This window comes from Xyrauchen texanus, chromosome 43, assembly GCF_025860055.1.
Source record: "Xyrauchen texanus isolate HMW12.3.18 chromosome 43, RBS_HiC_50CHRs, whole genome shotgun sequence".
Lineage (NCBI taxonomy): Eukaryota > Metazoa > Chordata > Actinopteri > Cypriniformes > Catostomidae > Xyrauchen > Xyrauchen texanus.
Genome location: NC_068318.1, coordinates 8,644,547 through 8,659,310, shown reverse-complemented (window position 1 = coordinate 8,659,310; position 14,764 = coordinate 8,644,547). Strand labels below are relative to the sequence as shown.

The window sequence follows — 14,764 nt, the reverse complement described above, 5'->3', positions numbered from 1 at the left end:
AAGGAGCAGTCAAGCACTGGGACAGTCTGAACTACAGTTGTGCGACATGGTGAGGTTCGATTCGCCAACGAATTGTTCTTTTGAATGATTCGATCGAACCGATTCGCAAAGCGTTTGTAAATCATTCGACTGCAAGGACTTTCCAGTTAAAATTGAGGTGGGTGGCATTTCGCAATCTGTGGCGGTACCATGCTTATGTGATGGAATCAGATGGTAATACCAGGGTACTTATATAGCCTACTATGGGACTAAGGACTACCATCGATATACCGAGGTATTATAATTTACACAATACTCCAAAGTACTTCAAATAATGCCATAATTTATATAGATCCAATAACAGACAGAACACGTTCATCTCCGAGATGTCTTTTTAAGAGTGTTTCATCTGGAAAGCATCACAATCTAATAAACATCTGCTAAGCATCATAAAAAGACCAGATTTACAAACATTCTCAATCATAAACGTCTCAAAGACATCTGCTAAATGTATTCTTGGCATCCAAGACTTATTGAAATATATCTTATTGACGTTTTGCCGATGAGCAGGCTTCTGTCAATCCCCTCTAGAACTGCCACTGTAGAGAAGTATTAGTTCTTTTAACGTTGTGACACAAAAACCTCCCTGCAACATTCTGGGAATGTTAACTTATGGTTTAAAGTATAACCTAAAGAAAACATTCCTAGAATGTTAGGAAATAGTTCCCGGAAAAAGAACCAAATGTGAACCATATGCTAACGTTACAGGAACGTTCTGTTTGCTGGGGAATTACCATGTCAGAAATACTTTTTGTTAAATAGCAAAATATTTTAAACCGTCTGAGTCATGTAATCAAAACAGTAATATATACACTTCTAAGTGAGAAATCAAACGACTCAGTGAATCTTTTATGGAACAGGTTCATTAAAATGAATCATTCGAATCGACTCCCTAAAATGAATCAAATGCTAGTGCTAAAGCTGGGTTATTAGCATTATCAGGTCCAATCGGTTTCCATTAGACATCAACACAGAGCAACAGCTGTGCAGTTTAAACAAATGAAAAATGCGAATTATCGGGAATTAATAATTTTCTACCAATTGCAGGCAGTGGGAGGAAGTGCATCACATTTTCGTCGCAAGGTTGGCTGCATTTCGTAGAGGCATTTTAATTTCTTCAAACTAATACAAGTTTTCTTTTTTTTAAAGATAATTCTAGGCATAAATCTCGTTTAAACCTTCGAATGTTCTTATTTCTAGCACTGGTTTAACAATAAACGTGTAGAGGAAGACACAAAAGCCATATAAATATAATTTTCTTCTTTGAAACATGATGTTAAGACAACAAATCTGGATGCAGTATTTAGGCTTTTTCTTGATTTATGTTTCATATATTAATCAAGTAGTTTTAGGCTGGGTGAGATACTGTATACAATAAGTAAATAAGTGAAAGGTTCATGTTTGTCTCCACCTAGTGTTCATCTACTGTTACTGTCACTTTTATTCGTTCACATAGTACCACAAACACTAAAGTTATGCATTTCTTTTGGTATTTTATTGTATTTTTGACCTTATTTACTTTTAATTTACTCAATTCATATTCATATAAAATAAGCACATTTGATATTTTCTTCACTTCAATAAAAATAATTTAATTGATTGTCAAAACATCAAAATATGTCATGCATTAGGGGTTTCTGGTGACAACTGCTGGGATAAAAATACCAATTACATCAAATGACAACTATGGCCAGTAGATGGCTTCAGTGCTCCATGCATTGGCTTATCTCTATTAGCCAACAAACTTGTAAAAAACTTAATTTCTAGATATTATCACAAGTTATGCTTCGGATATATATATTTAGACATAAAACTCATTTATTTATAAAATGGTAGCATTTGTTTTAAACGGCTTGTGTTGAAGGGTGAGATTTTGCAATGGTGCCACAACACACTTATAGTCAAACCTGACCATGGTTTGCAGCTCCAAAACCAAAGCGTAAACTTTCTCACAGTGGGGTAAGATTAAAATTTGATCTGACCTTGAAGTATGTGTGTGTGTGTGTGTGTGTGTGTTCTGCTTTGTGTATGATTGATTTTTATTAGACAAAATTCCAAACAATTGCACTTATAATCTCACCCATTCATTTTTTTTTTTGTGCGCTTGTGTGTGTGTGTGTGTATATGTGTGTGTGTCCATGTGTGTACTGAATGTATGCGTGTGCTCAGCATTGTGGATGTTTTATAGTCTCGCCCCTTCATTAATGTGTGTGTGTTCTGTATTGTGTCTGATTTATTGATTTTAATTTGACAAATAAAAAAAAAACAATTGCTCAGTTATAGTCTCACCCATTCTTTTCCTATTGCGGGTCACATCTGACCCGAACAGTACGAACTGGGGACTGTTTAATAATACCACATAGACTCATCAAATCTAGTCCAATTTGTGTGAGTTCAGGCGGCAAGTTTACAAAAAGTCTTAAAGCCTTGTGCCGCGCTCATTAAGGAAGATATTTTTATATAAAAAAATAAAATAAAAATGATTCAGATAAAAGTGACCTGAACAGTGATTAGTTTTTTTTTTTGTTTTTTTTTACTGATTCAAAAAAAAAAAAAAAAAAACTTGGCAAGAAATCAATCAACAGATAAAAGTATACATAACACGTTTGATTTAGAATAACACTATTTATAATAATAAAGATGAATACAAATATTCAATTCACTTCCAGTTATTGATATTCCAAACTTAATGAGAATTTTGTTCTGTTATTGTTTGGGTGAGTCCTTTACATTGAAAAAATGAGTCCTGGCATGGCTCGCGGCCCAGAAACGTTCTCAAAATATCCATGCCATCCATTGAACCGCCAGCCTCCAACACCACACGCCTGTATTCCCTGCCCACCTGCATATCAAAACACACACAATTACATCATTCATATCACAAAAGAAAAAGACTCTTGAAACATAAGCACAAAGCTCAGACCTATCCAACACATGAAGCATTCCTAAAGCCAATTTCCCTGTAGAGCAAACATGTTCATCTTCAGCAAAAATCATCAAGAAAAGTTGTTGTTTAGAAAGTGGAATTTGTGATATTTTCATATGAACTGTACTGCAAAATGCTGAATGTTCAAATGGTGGAATCAACTTCCAGATTCATGATTGAACAATACTATGACTAACTAGGACACAATGCCTACATATACATGTGAAATGTTACTTTCAATTAGTTCCATTTCTGTAATATCTATTATTAAATATAGCATTAATCTATTCCTGGCAGATTACTCATGCGTACCATGTGTTGACCACAGCAGTTTAACATGTGAGAAAACAAAAATGTACATCACTCTTGATACCAGTCTGCCAAATGCCTTAAATAGAAATATAGTAATGGAGTTAAATCACTCATGTGGTAACTATCAACTACAACAATGACTCAGTTCTATTAAAATTCCCCATCATGACAGAGTACAAGCTCTACACGAATAACATGTTTTGCTTGTTCTTTTTGCTCTTTCTTGTAACCAAAATAACAAGACACAAACCTTTGGATTCATGATTCCTTCCTTTCTGAATCGACTGAAGAAGATATCCATCGAGTAGACTTCACTCCAGAGATAACTGTAATACTGACCATCATATCCTCCCGCCAAATGACTGAAACTAGCGGTCATATTTGTGCCTGTGGAGAAAATGTAGAATTAAATATGAGATTAATGCTTTAGAAGCTTGTGCTAATGAAAGTATTGATATCAAAATGTGCCCTTTCTCCAGTGGGAATTCCATTCCTGTTATCAAGGATTAGTATTTTAACTTAATGTAATTGTAGATCTCTATAATTCCTGTTGTGCGTGTGATGAAATATTGAAAGGGCTTACGATACTGTTATGATTAGCTAACATCTTCACTTGCAAAATGAGTAACGCCATCCCTGCCAAGTTGCTACTCTACAACAATTCCAGTTACTGCACTGTTATTAATGTGTTTATGACCTGGTGTGGCTGGGATGCCCAGGATATCTCTGCTGTGCTTGGCAAACTCAGCTGCAGTATCCGCACTGTCCTTAGTGTGGAGCGATTGGTCAGCTTTACCAAGAAGAATCTGCCTAAGGTTCATCAGCCCTTTGGACAGAAACAAACCAAAAACAATTTAAGTGATGAATCTACTGTACATATATTTCAATAGAGAATATTTTGGCCATATTTTCAGACCCTTGCACAGCACAGAATCTGCATTGTTGAAGGTCACTAATTATATTTTTCTCTACATGGATTCAGGTTCACCGGCCTCTTAATTTTATTAGATCTCAGTGCCGCGTTCAACAATATCGACCATAATATTCTCCTCAATCATCTAGAATGTATGGCTGGCATCCAAGGTATGGCCCTCCAGTGGTTTTCATCCAAACTAAAAGAAAGTACGTTCTCTATAAATGTAAGTAATTTTTTTTCTATGTAGGCTCAGTTACAGTGTGGTGTACCTCAAGGGTCGATTTTAGGACCCTTGTTATTTTCACTGTATATGCTTCCTCTGAGCTCTATTTTTCAGAAGTACAGCATATCTTATCACGGTTATGCTGACAATTCCCAATTTTATTTCCCAGTGAGTGTAGACAAGAATTGTTCATCTGAGGATGCCCTAAATTGCTTCAAATATTTTAAACATTGGCTAGCAAACTATTTCTTACAATTAAATTAAAGCAAAACCGAAGTTCTGATTTTAGGTTCCTCCATGTCCTCCTTACCTGGCATGGTTGCCCAGTTATGTCCTCTGTGGTCGAAAGTAGAAGATCATGTGAGGAGTCTTGGAGTGATTTTATACACCTCGTTACTTTTCAATAAGCAGATCAGTGCTGTTGTCAAGGGTAGCTTTTTCTGAGATATATCGCTAAAATAAAAATGTTTCTTTCCCATAAAGATGTGGAAATTGTGATCCATTTACATTTATGCATTTGGCAGATGCTTTTATCCAAAGCGACTTACAGTGACAATCCCCCCGGAGCAACCTGGAGTTAAGTGCCTTGCTCAAGTGCACAATGGTGGTGGCTGTGGGGATCAAACCAGCGACCTTCTGATTAACAGTTATGTGCTTTAGCCCACTACACCACCACCACCACCACTCAATGATCCACTCACTTATTACATCAAGGTTAGACTATTGTAACTCCTTGTACATTGGTCTGCCCCAAACTGCGTTATACCGCCTACAGCTAGTTCAAAATGTGGCAGCTTGGCTTTTAACAGGGTCAAGCAAGAGGGATAACATATCCCAGGTTTTAGCATCTCTACACTGGCTTCCTGAGAAATTTTTTTTAGGTCATCAAATAGTTTGAAATGGATATTATGTTTTATATTTAACTTTAAATCAATCTGTTTTTACATCACTCTGTCATTTTGTTTGTTTGATCTGAATAGCACTTTGGGTCAACTTCTGTTGATTTATATGTGCTCTATAAATAAAGGTTGACTTGACGTATTTTCTCACAAACATCTATCGCAGATTTTTAAAGGACAAACTTCTCTTACAGCTTGTATATTATTATACCTGTAAAGTTGTTTAAATCGTCGTTTTAGAGTTTATGCCATTACACTGTCGTTGCAACAAAGTTGTAAAATTGGATACAATTGTACTATAAATTCTCCTCCTTGACCAGTAGGTGGCGATATGCATTTGAATGTACAAAAACAAAAGAAGAAGAATGTGAAAGTGGATAGTCAAAAAAGGACTTAAATATTGATCTTTGTTTCTTACCCACACTTATCAAATCACTTCAGAAGACATGGATTTATCCACTGGGTCTTATTTATTAATTTTATGCTGCCTTTATCTGCTTTTTGGAGCTTCAAAGTTCTGACCACCATTCACTTGCATTGTATGGACCTACGCAGCTAAGACATTCTTCTAAAAATCTTCATTTGACTTCTGCAGAAGAAAGTAAGTTATACATCTGAGATGGTAGGAGGATGAGTAAATAATGAGATCATTTTCATTTTTGGGTGAACTATCCTTTAAGCTAATTTAAACGCTTGACAGAACAAATTCTCCATTGATTGCAGTTTCATACATTTGGCATAAAGTAATGTTTATTAAAGTCAAGATTGATAGAAATTTGGTCCTTGCAATAAAGCGGTTTTTATTTTTAGCGTATAAGGGGTCGTTCACACAAAACAATCCATCCGCACTTTTTTTCAATTGTTTTCCTACGTAAGCAAGCTCGAGGTGGACATTATTAAATGTTGCGCAGTGTCTCGTGCAGGAGCCCCACTAAAATGTTTGTCCTTTATTTAGAGCTGGAATGTCCCATAATTTGGCAACCCTATCACTGTGCATCTCTGAGAGATTTGCTGGATCTTCATCTGATTACCTATTGGATATTGGGCTTTCAATGCATTTTTGTCCTACCTGAAAGCCTGGCTTTTACAATATGATGACTTGTCGAGCTCTCAAATGGGCGGAACTTCACGAAAAATGGCAAAAAATTGAAACATGATATATGATTGACAGCGTATGAAATGTAAAATCATCAGTGTCAAGCACAGATTGTTCAGCAGCGGCTCAAAGCAGACACCAAAAACAATAGTCTGTGCTTCCCTACTTTTGAAAAGCACCAGCCACTGGGCCTCTGGTACCTTATTGCTTCATTTCAACTAATTTGAACATATTGTTCTAAATGAAAGTAGATATCTGACCGGTGTTGGCAACTCTGGAGGCAATGAGTTTATCCAGCAGACTGTCTGGGATCGGGCTGCCATCTTTGTAGTGGCGAGACATCTTCCTGAGCGGCTCCTTCTCCCAAACCCAGTTCTCCAGCATCTGGGATGGCACCTCCACAAAATCGGTCTCTACCTGTGTCCCACTGAACTCTGCATAGCGAGTCTTTACAAGGCAGGTAAACAGAACAAATCTAACTGGGACAAGTAATTGTAGCTGAAGTCTCTGTTCATAAATCACTGTGCAAGACTCATGACAAGACCATGTAAAAAAAGGTTGTGTTGTCAGTTGTGCATGGATATGGAAACCTACAGACACACAGTGGGGTAATGCTCATGAAACTTATCCTATAAAAAGAATTATATTACATAAAGCATGACCATAGAGATGTTTTGCATTGTGACATTATTTTCAGGACACTTAAAAGGAATAGTTCACCCAAAAAAGAAAATCTCACTCATGCCATTCCAGATGTGTATGACTTTCTTCTGCAGAACACAAACAAAGATTTTTAAAAGAATATTTCAGCTCTGAAGGTTCATACAACACAAGTGAATGGTGACCAGAAATCTGAAGGTCCAAAAAGCACATAAAGGCAGCATAAAAGTAATCCATACAACTCCAGATGTTAAATCCATATATTCAGAAGCCACATGATAGGTGTGGGTGAAAAACAGATCAATATGAAAGCAATCTTTTACTATAAATCTCTACTTTCACAAACTTCTTTTGTTTTTGGCGATTCACATTCTTCGTGCATTTCGCCATCTACTGGTCGATACTTGGCAAAGGTGGCAATTATAGTAAAAAAGGACTCAAATTATTTATTTGTATGGACCTACAGAGCTGAAATATTCTTCTAAAAACCTTCATTTGTGTTCAGCAGAAGAAAGAATGTCATTCACATCTGGGATGGCATGAGGGCGAGTAAATGATGAGAGAATTTTCATTTTGGGGTGAACTAACCCTTTAAATCGCATTTTACCCCCCCAATTCTCATTACCGCAACATGTCCGGACACTTTATTTTTACTATTGCTATTGTTTTCAATGATGATTCTCATTACCGTAACGGTCATATTTTTTATTTAGTACAGGTAAAATTATGCTTTTTTTATTAAAATCAGCAAAAATGAAAAGTAGTGCTAAAGGAGTAGTGCTGTGATGCATAAATAGCCTACTTTACTTGTTAAATATATACAAAAAAATATGTTGAAGTAATGGCAGTATCATGAGGACCATTTTTGATATGTTTGGGGGGGATAAAATGTGCGTTACTGTCTTGAAAATAACGAAAAAATCTTGACTGGCCCTAAAAAAAAAGCTTAATTTTCTATAAACAAAATGTAATTTCTTATTAGTTTCTTTTGATTTTGGAGTAAAATAGGACCAGGACATTTTCTTGACAGGTTTCATGTGAATCACCCAGTGTCTCCATAAATATATTGACACTTTAAACACATACGATTTATCAATGTCATTGCACTGGAGAACACAATATCAAACCAAGTGGCATCTGCAAACAAATGGTGCAAGAACTATCTTCACTGTGAACAGTATATCTATAGTTTTATAATTAAAAAAAATCAAACAAATGTATTTTTGGCAAATTTTTTGCCTGAAAGTGTGATTGAGCTAACTTTCTTTAAAAAAAAAAGCCACTTGGTTTGATATTTTGTTATTTAATGCAATAAAATGTGTACATTTTGAACTGTGTCTTAAGGGTCACTGTATATATTTGAAAATGCAGACATACCCTGGAGCACAGCTCATGCATGACATGTCCAAACTCATGGAAGAAGGTCTCCACCTCGTGGTGTTGCAGTAGGGAAGGCCAGTTGTTTGTGGGTTTGGTGAAGTTGGCCACCATGGCAGCCACAGGCATCCTCCGGTTCCCATCAGGTTCAAGACATCCTGGCTGCAGCCCAAAGCATGCAGCATGGCCATACTTACCCTCCCTGAGTAGTAAAACACACCAGTAAATCTGCATCAAGTCTATTTCAGGTACATGCTACTTGGAACTGTATTGGTGGAGTTTCATTTCTATTACCTAAACACAGTTAGTAAACCATCTTGAAGGGTCTAGTTTAGACCAGCATGAATGTCCAAGCTGGTTTTTATGCTGATCTGATCTAGCAAAGGATTTTCCAGTGTGATGAATTATTCGGAAGTATATCTCTTTCTTAAGTCATTATTTGATTGGACTGTCAAGACCAGGGTTCGTACAAGTGCATTTCAATGACTTTTCCATGACTTTTCACAAATTTCCAAACCTCTTTTGCAGCTTTTTTATTTGTTTCTACTAGGGCCGTCGATTTATTGTGTTGATTCGGTGCAATTAATTGCATATAAAATAACGTGTAAAAATAATGCAATTAATCATGTCCCCGGACCATAATAAAGGAATGTTTCTACCGTCGGAGCAATTCAAGCTTGAAGTCCCTGTTTTTAGCAGGGGGCAGTAAATGAAACTTCTGGTCCAGGTCATCCCCGCCTCTTTAGAACTGGGAGGGAAAAACGACAAAAAAAAAAAAAGGAAAAAAAACAGGGAAAGGCCAACACGGTTCTCCCGCTCAAGGCGGTCGGCCAGGAACACCTCCCCACTTGCGGTCGGCGGTCCGCTGTTGACCCAACCGCATTTCTGCGGCCGGTAGTGGTCTCCTCTGCCCCTGGCAGCGGCCCTGATCACTCCAGGTGGTCGGCAAGGAGCCCCTCCTCCCCTCATGGTCGGCGGCTGTTCCTCCACTCTCAGACAGCCGGGCTACTCTGTCCCCCGCGGATGGCCACGGCTGCTCCGTTGGGGTGGATGGTAGTGGCGAGAACTCTACTACTCCCTCTTCCTTCCCAGATTTCGGCACTAGTGCAACAAGTTCTATGGAAAGGAGGAGGTGAGAACCGGCTTGACAATATAAATACTCTTTTAATAAAAAATAAAAAAAACACAAACATAAACACATGCAGGGCAGCTGCCCGTAACTCCCTCTCTCTGGAACTGCCCCCTCCGGTCGCCTTTATCCCTCACGAGGGTTTGATTAGCCTGATTAGGGGCCGGTGTGCAGCATCGCGACCCAGCACCACCCTCATCCCTGCCACAATATTATTTTTATAATTATTTGAAAATAAATATTTATAATTATTTGATGGTTATTATTGAATTATTGATATTTGAGGGGCTTTTTCAGCAAATATTTATATAAGCAATCAGTTGCCGTTAATTCGATTAATTACTTGCCATATCATGCAGTTAATTCAATTAAAAAAGGATTTGATTGACAGCCCTAGTTTCCACCCACTTGTTTAAAATAAAATTCAGCATTGTGTATATAACAGTCAAAACATACACATTATACAATAGCACTAAAGCAATGACACACAGCATTTGCTTTGTAATCATTTGTTTTATTTATTTTAGTTTTTGCCTTGTCTTGTCCTCTCATTACCGCACACTTCTCACTGTCAGCTTTTTATTGTCCACTTCGATTTTTTATAAGCCACTTTTTTTCTTTTCAAACAAATAGTGGAAAATACTGGTATACAAGCTACACTGTAAAAAAATTCTGTAATTTTAACGGTAAAAGACTGTAAAAATTCTACAGTAAAAAAACGTAAATTAGTTAATGAGTAGTTACCGTAAAATATGTTAACATTTTAAAATATATTTTAAAAGACAATACATGTAGTTTTATTGTAAAATGATGTAAAAATAAAAACAAAATGTTATGTAAAAAGTATGATTGTCCATTATAATTAAGGGTTAAATTTAGGGCTGCACAATTAATCACGATCACAGATTCCACCTCTCACGATTAATTCAACATATAGTTCTGTGCAAAAGTCTTAGGCGCATAAGATGTTTCACAAAAGCTTTTGCCTGAAGATGGTTAATTATATCTTCAGCTTTAATGTGTCAATAGGAAATAGAAATGTTAGACTCCCAAACATTAATTTTGCAAACAGAAAAGATTAGAATAGAAGAACAGGGAGCCCTGCAACAGATGTCATGGACACCACAGAAGCCCTCCACTGAACATTGAGTCAGTCTGAGATTACATGAAGAGACAGAAACAATTGAGACAGCCTAAATAGATCTCCAAGAAGCTTGGAACATCCTATCTGCACACAACCAAGAAAAACTGTGTCCAGGTGTACCCATGATAATTGGGGCTGTTTTAAAGGCAAATGTGGTCACAACAAATATTGATTGAGCTTTTTTTATATTTACTGGACTTTGTATGACATAAAGTGATAAATGAAAACTATTTATGTCATTATTTTTTAAAACATCCTCACTATGCAACATTTTTCACAAGTGCCTAAAACGTTTGCACAGTACTGTAACTGTCTGCGACATTAGTGAGCTAGCAAACAGAAATTATCATCCAGGTAAAGTTGCAAATTGTTGTTCATTTTCACTATAGACGGTGTCTACGGATGATATCACAAGCTCTCACATAATCCATTTTCACCTCACCAGACCAATAACACACGCTTCAGAAGTTCACAGTTGACCAGTTTAACTTTCGAGCACGCGTTGAAATACTGAACCACAGATGTTTACGAGTATCACACTGATCTGTAATATTACTCGGAACAAACATGAGTAATAAAACGCTGTTATAGCGTTCTCAAAGATTCTGTGCTTGATGTACATGAAATTAATTCCATCTTTTGCTTTGATAATGGATGTAATATGTAGAACAGCAGTGCTCAGAGTTCGCGCCAGATTTAATTCAGTTGCACATTTGCATAATTTCAAATAAATTTGGCCATTACCAGTTTGTAAACAAATCTAAAGTAACCCCATGGCACTGGGGTTGTGTGGAGCGAGGTGGAGCACAAAGCTGTTGTCACAGTCAGCTCTGCTGGCAACACACAGAAACAACACACAGCTGTCTTTCTTCAAAATAAAAGGCGTGAAACTGCAGCAATTATGTCTGCTCAATTTTTACAGAAACATATTACTATTATATATTACTGTAGGTTATGGGAATGTAATAATGTTAATAATAATCAGTTAAAAGAATAGATCTTACAAGAGGACTAGAGTATAAACACCCTATAAATGAACTATTACTACTAGCAGTAAAGAATGGGCAAAATGTGAATATATTTTAGTCAAAAGGAATAATTTACTAGTTTGTAGTTCTAACAACTTGTTCAACATGCAAGCTAATGTTTAATATAATTTTATTGATTATAAAAGAACACAAACCATATCTAAGCAGTGGCAACAGTAGATTATTTTATTTTATTTTTTTTCAAATTGTGCAGCCCTGTAATACCAATAATAAAAAGTTTTCAAATGAAAGAATAACCAAGATTAATAATAGTGATTAAATTTTGAGCAAAATAATCGTGATGAACATTTTCACCTTCATCGGGCAGCCCTAGTTAAATTTGTAATTATGTTTAACAAGAGAGTACATTTATTTTTTACTGTAAATGTTTTAAATTATAGTTAAAAGAGGGGTTACCAGAATTCCCCATCATATTTCATTATATTTTATGGGAATAGTTATGTTTCTTATTTTTAATATCAGTCATGTACTTTGGTGTGTTCTGATTTATATATGATGTAGTTTAGTTCATGTTTACATACACATACACATATATATATATATATATTTTTTTTTTTTTTTTACAGTGTATGCATGTACAGTTAAATGTAAACTGCTGGATTTAACGTTAATTAAATTCCGAGCACCTCCCAAGATAGTCTGAGATCATTTGCAGCGCTCTCATATAAATAATTCTTGAAAACTGTTTTCGGACCACTGCTGGTTTCCATCCAAAATGTTTAGCATTTTTAAGCGCATTTCTAAAAATTTGACTTTATTGCACGTTTCCATCTACTACATACTGCACATTATCATGTCTCGTCATGAAGCAGCTGAATGACCTCTCCCTGCTTTGGGGATAGTTGTATTTGCAAGATTCGAGCAAGTATCCAATTTTATTAAATGCATCCACAAGACACCACAGAATAAGTGTCTGTCCTTTTCTGCATATCGTGGTGCCGTTTTGTGGTCCGTTCTGCATAACGCAGCGGCTAATTTTTGCTTAGAGAGGCCCATTCGGCACGTTTTGCGGACGCACCACCGGCCCCCTCGGTTCTCCCGCTGCCAGTCAGCCCATGGTCGGCCTCAAAGTGCGTCGGCCCACTGGGAAAATGCCCTGTATGCCAGATTGCCAGTCCAACCCTGAAACGGTCATGTATAATACGTAATCATTCAGCACTAAAGGGTACAGGATTGCATTTATATTGTGTATATATTAAATCAAAACAGGATGTAGTTTGTCCCGTATTTTGTCCTGCATTTTAGCACCTCGCATCCAAACAGCTGAGAATGTTTGTCCATGTTAATAATTTAATAAATGTATCAATGTTAACAATTACAGATTAGAATGGAAAACAAATAGCCTGTTCACTGCACATGACAAATGACCTTCAATAGACCAGAAGTCATTCATTTCCTATAGAGAGTCACACGGGGGTGCATGGGGTGCCGGCCATCTGTGGATCTGATTTGAGCTTTTAATGAGTTAAAAATGTTGAACTTGAGCGACAAGACCGTATGCGATACCCCGACCGGATGTGATAAATTCAAATCAATTCTATGTGCACGAGGTGAGAGTCAATAATACTTTTTTGTTTAACTTCATCAAAAACACTTCATACTTGTAAAATAGATGGATATTGATAAAGTAGTAATAAATATTAATTTAAAATCAAGGTTACGAGGCATTTACAATAGAAGTGAATGGGGGGCAATTTTTGAACATTAAAATACTCACTATAGCCACAAAACAAACAATATGTGTGTTAACATGAGTTTAATGTGATCGTCACTTACTAACCTTTTCTGTGTAAAGATATAGGCAATTTTACAACTTCATTACCATGATGATCAACAAACCCTAAAATCATAAAATGACTGTAAAAGTAATGATTTAAACAACTTTACAGCTCAAATAATACATGCGTTTTAACAGAAGAATTACTGTGTGCTTTTATAAAATTATAAGCTTAAAATTTCTGTTTAAACCCTCCAAAAATTGGCCCCCATTCACTTCCATTGTAAGTGACTCACTGAAACCTCATTTTTTTCGAAATTAATTTATGTGGTAATCAATATTATGCCACAAATGCTGTTGATTGAGCTTATCTTGAACTGAACCCGGAACATTCCTTTAAAAGTGGCAAAAATAAATGATAAAGGCCTGGTAAAAAATGTCCATGTCAGTTTTAATGTGAAATATATTTAACAAAAATAATATGTTGAAATCTGTTAGTTGTAATAAAAATCAGTCCCTGGGACATGAAAGTCCACAAAGGTGAAGAAACTCCCAAATACTTTGCAGTAACGTGCCCAGCACACAAAACATAACATATGCTAGTCTTTCAGCAGACACTTTGTGAATGTCAAGAAAGGTTTACCTGGGATGCAGGTCCAGATAAAACTGTCCGATCTCCTCTCCAGTCGCAGAGTCCAGTACGGAGTATAGTTTGACACTTTCATGCCATACATGAGCCTTATCCACCAGCTTGAACTTCAGACCCAGAAGATCCTGATATATATTCAGCAGGCCCTCTGTCACCACCTCCAATGGGAAGTGCTCGATCAGTTTATCCTTATCTACTGCAAACTTCACTTGTTCCACCTGGTTCATGTAGTAGGGCATGTCCCACGCGTGGATCTGTCCGTCGAAGACCAAACCCCACCTCTTGCATTCGGCATGTTTGAGTGACAGCAAGTAATGCAGCTCCTGTTTGCCAACTGGTTTCAACCTTGTATACAACTCATCTAGTGAGTAGGAAAAATATTGATTTGATATAGCCTAATTTATTAGGTTAAAAATGCAAATCACATGAAACAATTAACTGAATACACATCTTCTATGATAAACATATTTTCAATTTCTGAGTTCCAAGTCATTTCGCTATTTTTTTCTGGGGCTTAATGATGCTACGTAACCATTCGGAGACAGGAGGAAAAAAAAGTCTTATTAAATGTAGAAATATTTTGGGGGAGAGAAAAAAAAAAAAAAAACAGTAGTGCAGAATAAAATTT

The 14,764-nt window shown here is 36.5% G+C and overlaps 1 protein-coding gene across 2 annotated transcripts in view; it reads right to left on the bottom strand.

Moving 5' to 3' along the window:
• Positions 1-2,028: 2,028 nt before the first annotated feature.
• LOC127635948 (thimet oligopeptidase-like) overlaps positions 2,029-14,764 on the bottom strand; it is a 30,207-nt gene continuing 17,471 nt past the window's right edge. For both annotated transcript variants that reach the window (XM_052116256.1, XM_052116257.1), the window contains 6 exons: positions 14,131-14,497; positions 8,449-8,650; positions 6,672-6,858; positions 3,975-4,103; positions 3,528-3,664; positions 2,029-2,881 (listed from right to left, as the gene is read on the bottom strand). In XM_052116256.1, coding sequence (XP_051972216.1) covers positions 2,726-2,881; positions 3,528-3,664; positions 3,975-4,103; positions 6,672-6,858; positions 8,449-8,650; positions 14,131-14,497 — 1,178 coding nt within the window. In that variant the 3' untranslated portion in view covers positions 2,029-2,725. The remainder of the gene's footprint in view (positions 2,882-3,527; positions 3,665-3,974; positions 4,104-6,671; positions 6,859-8,448; positions 8,651-14,130; positions 14,498-14,764) is intronic.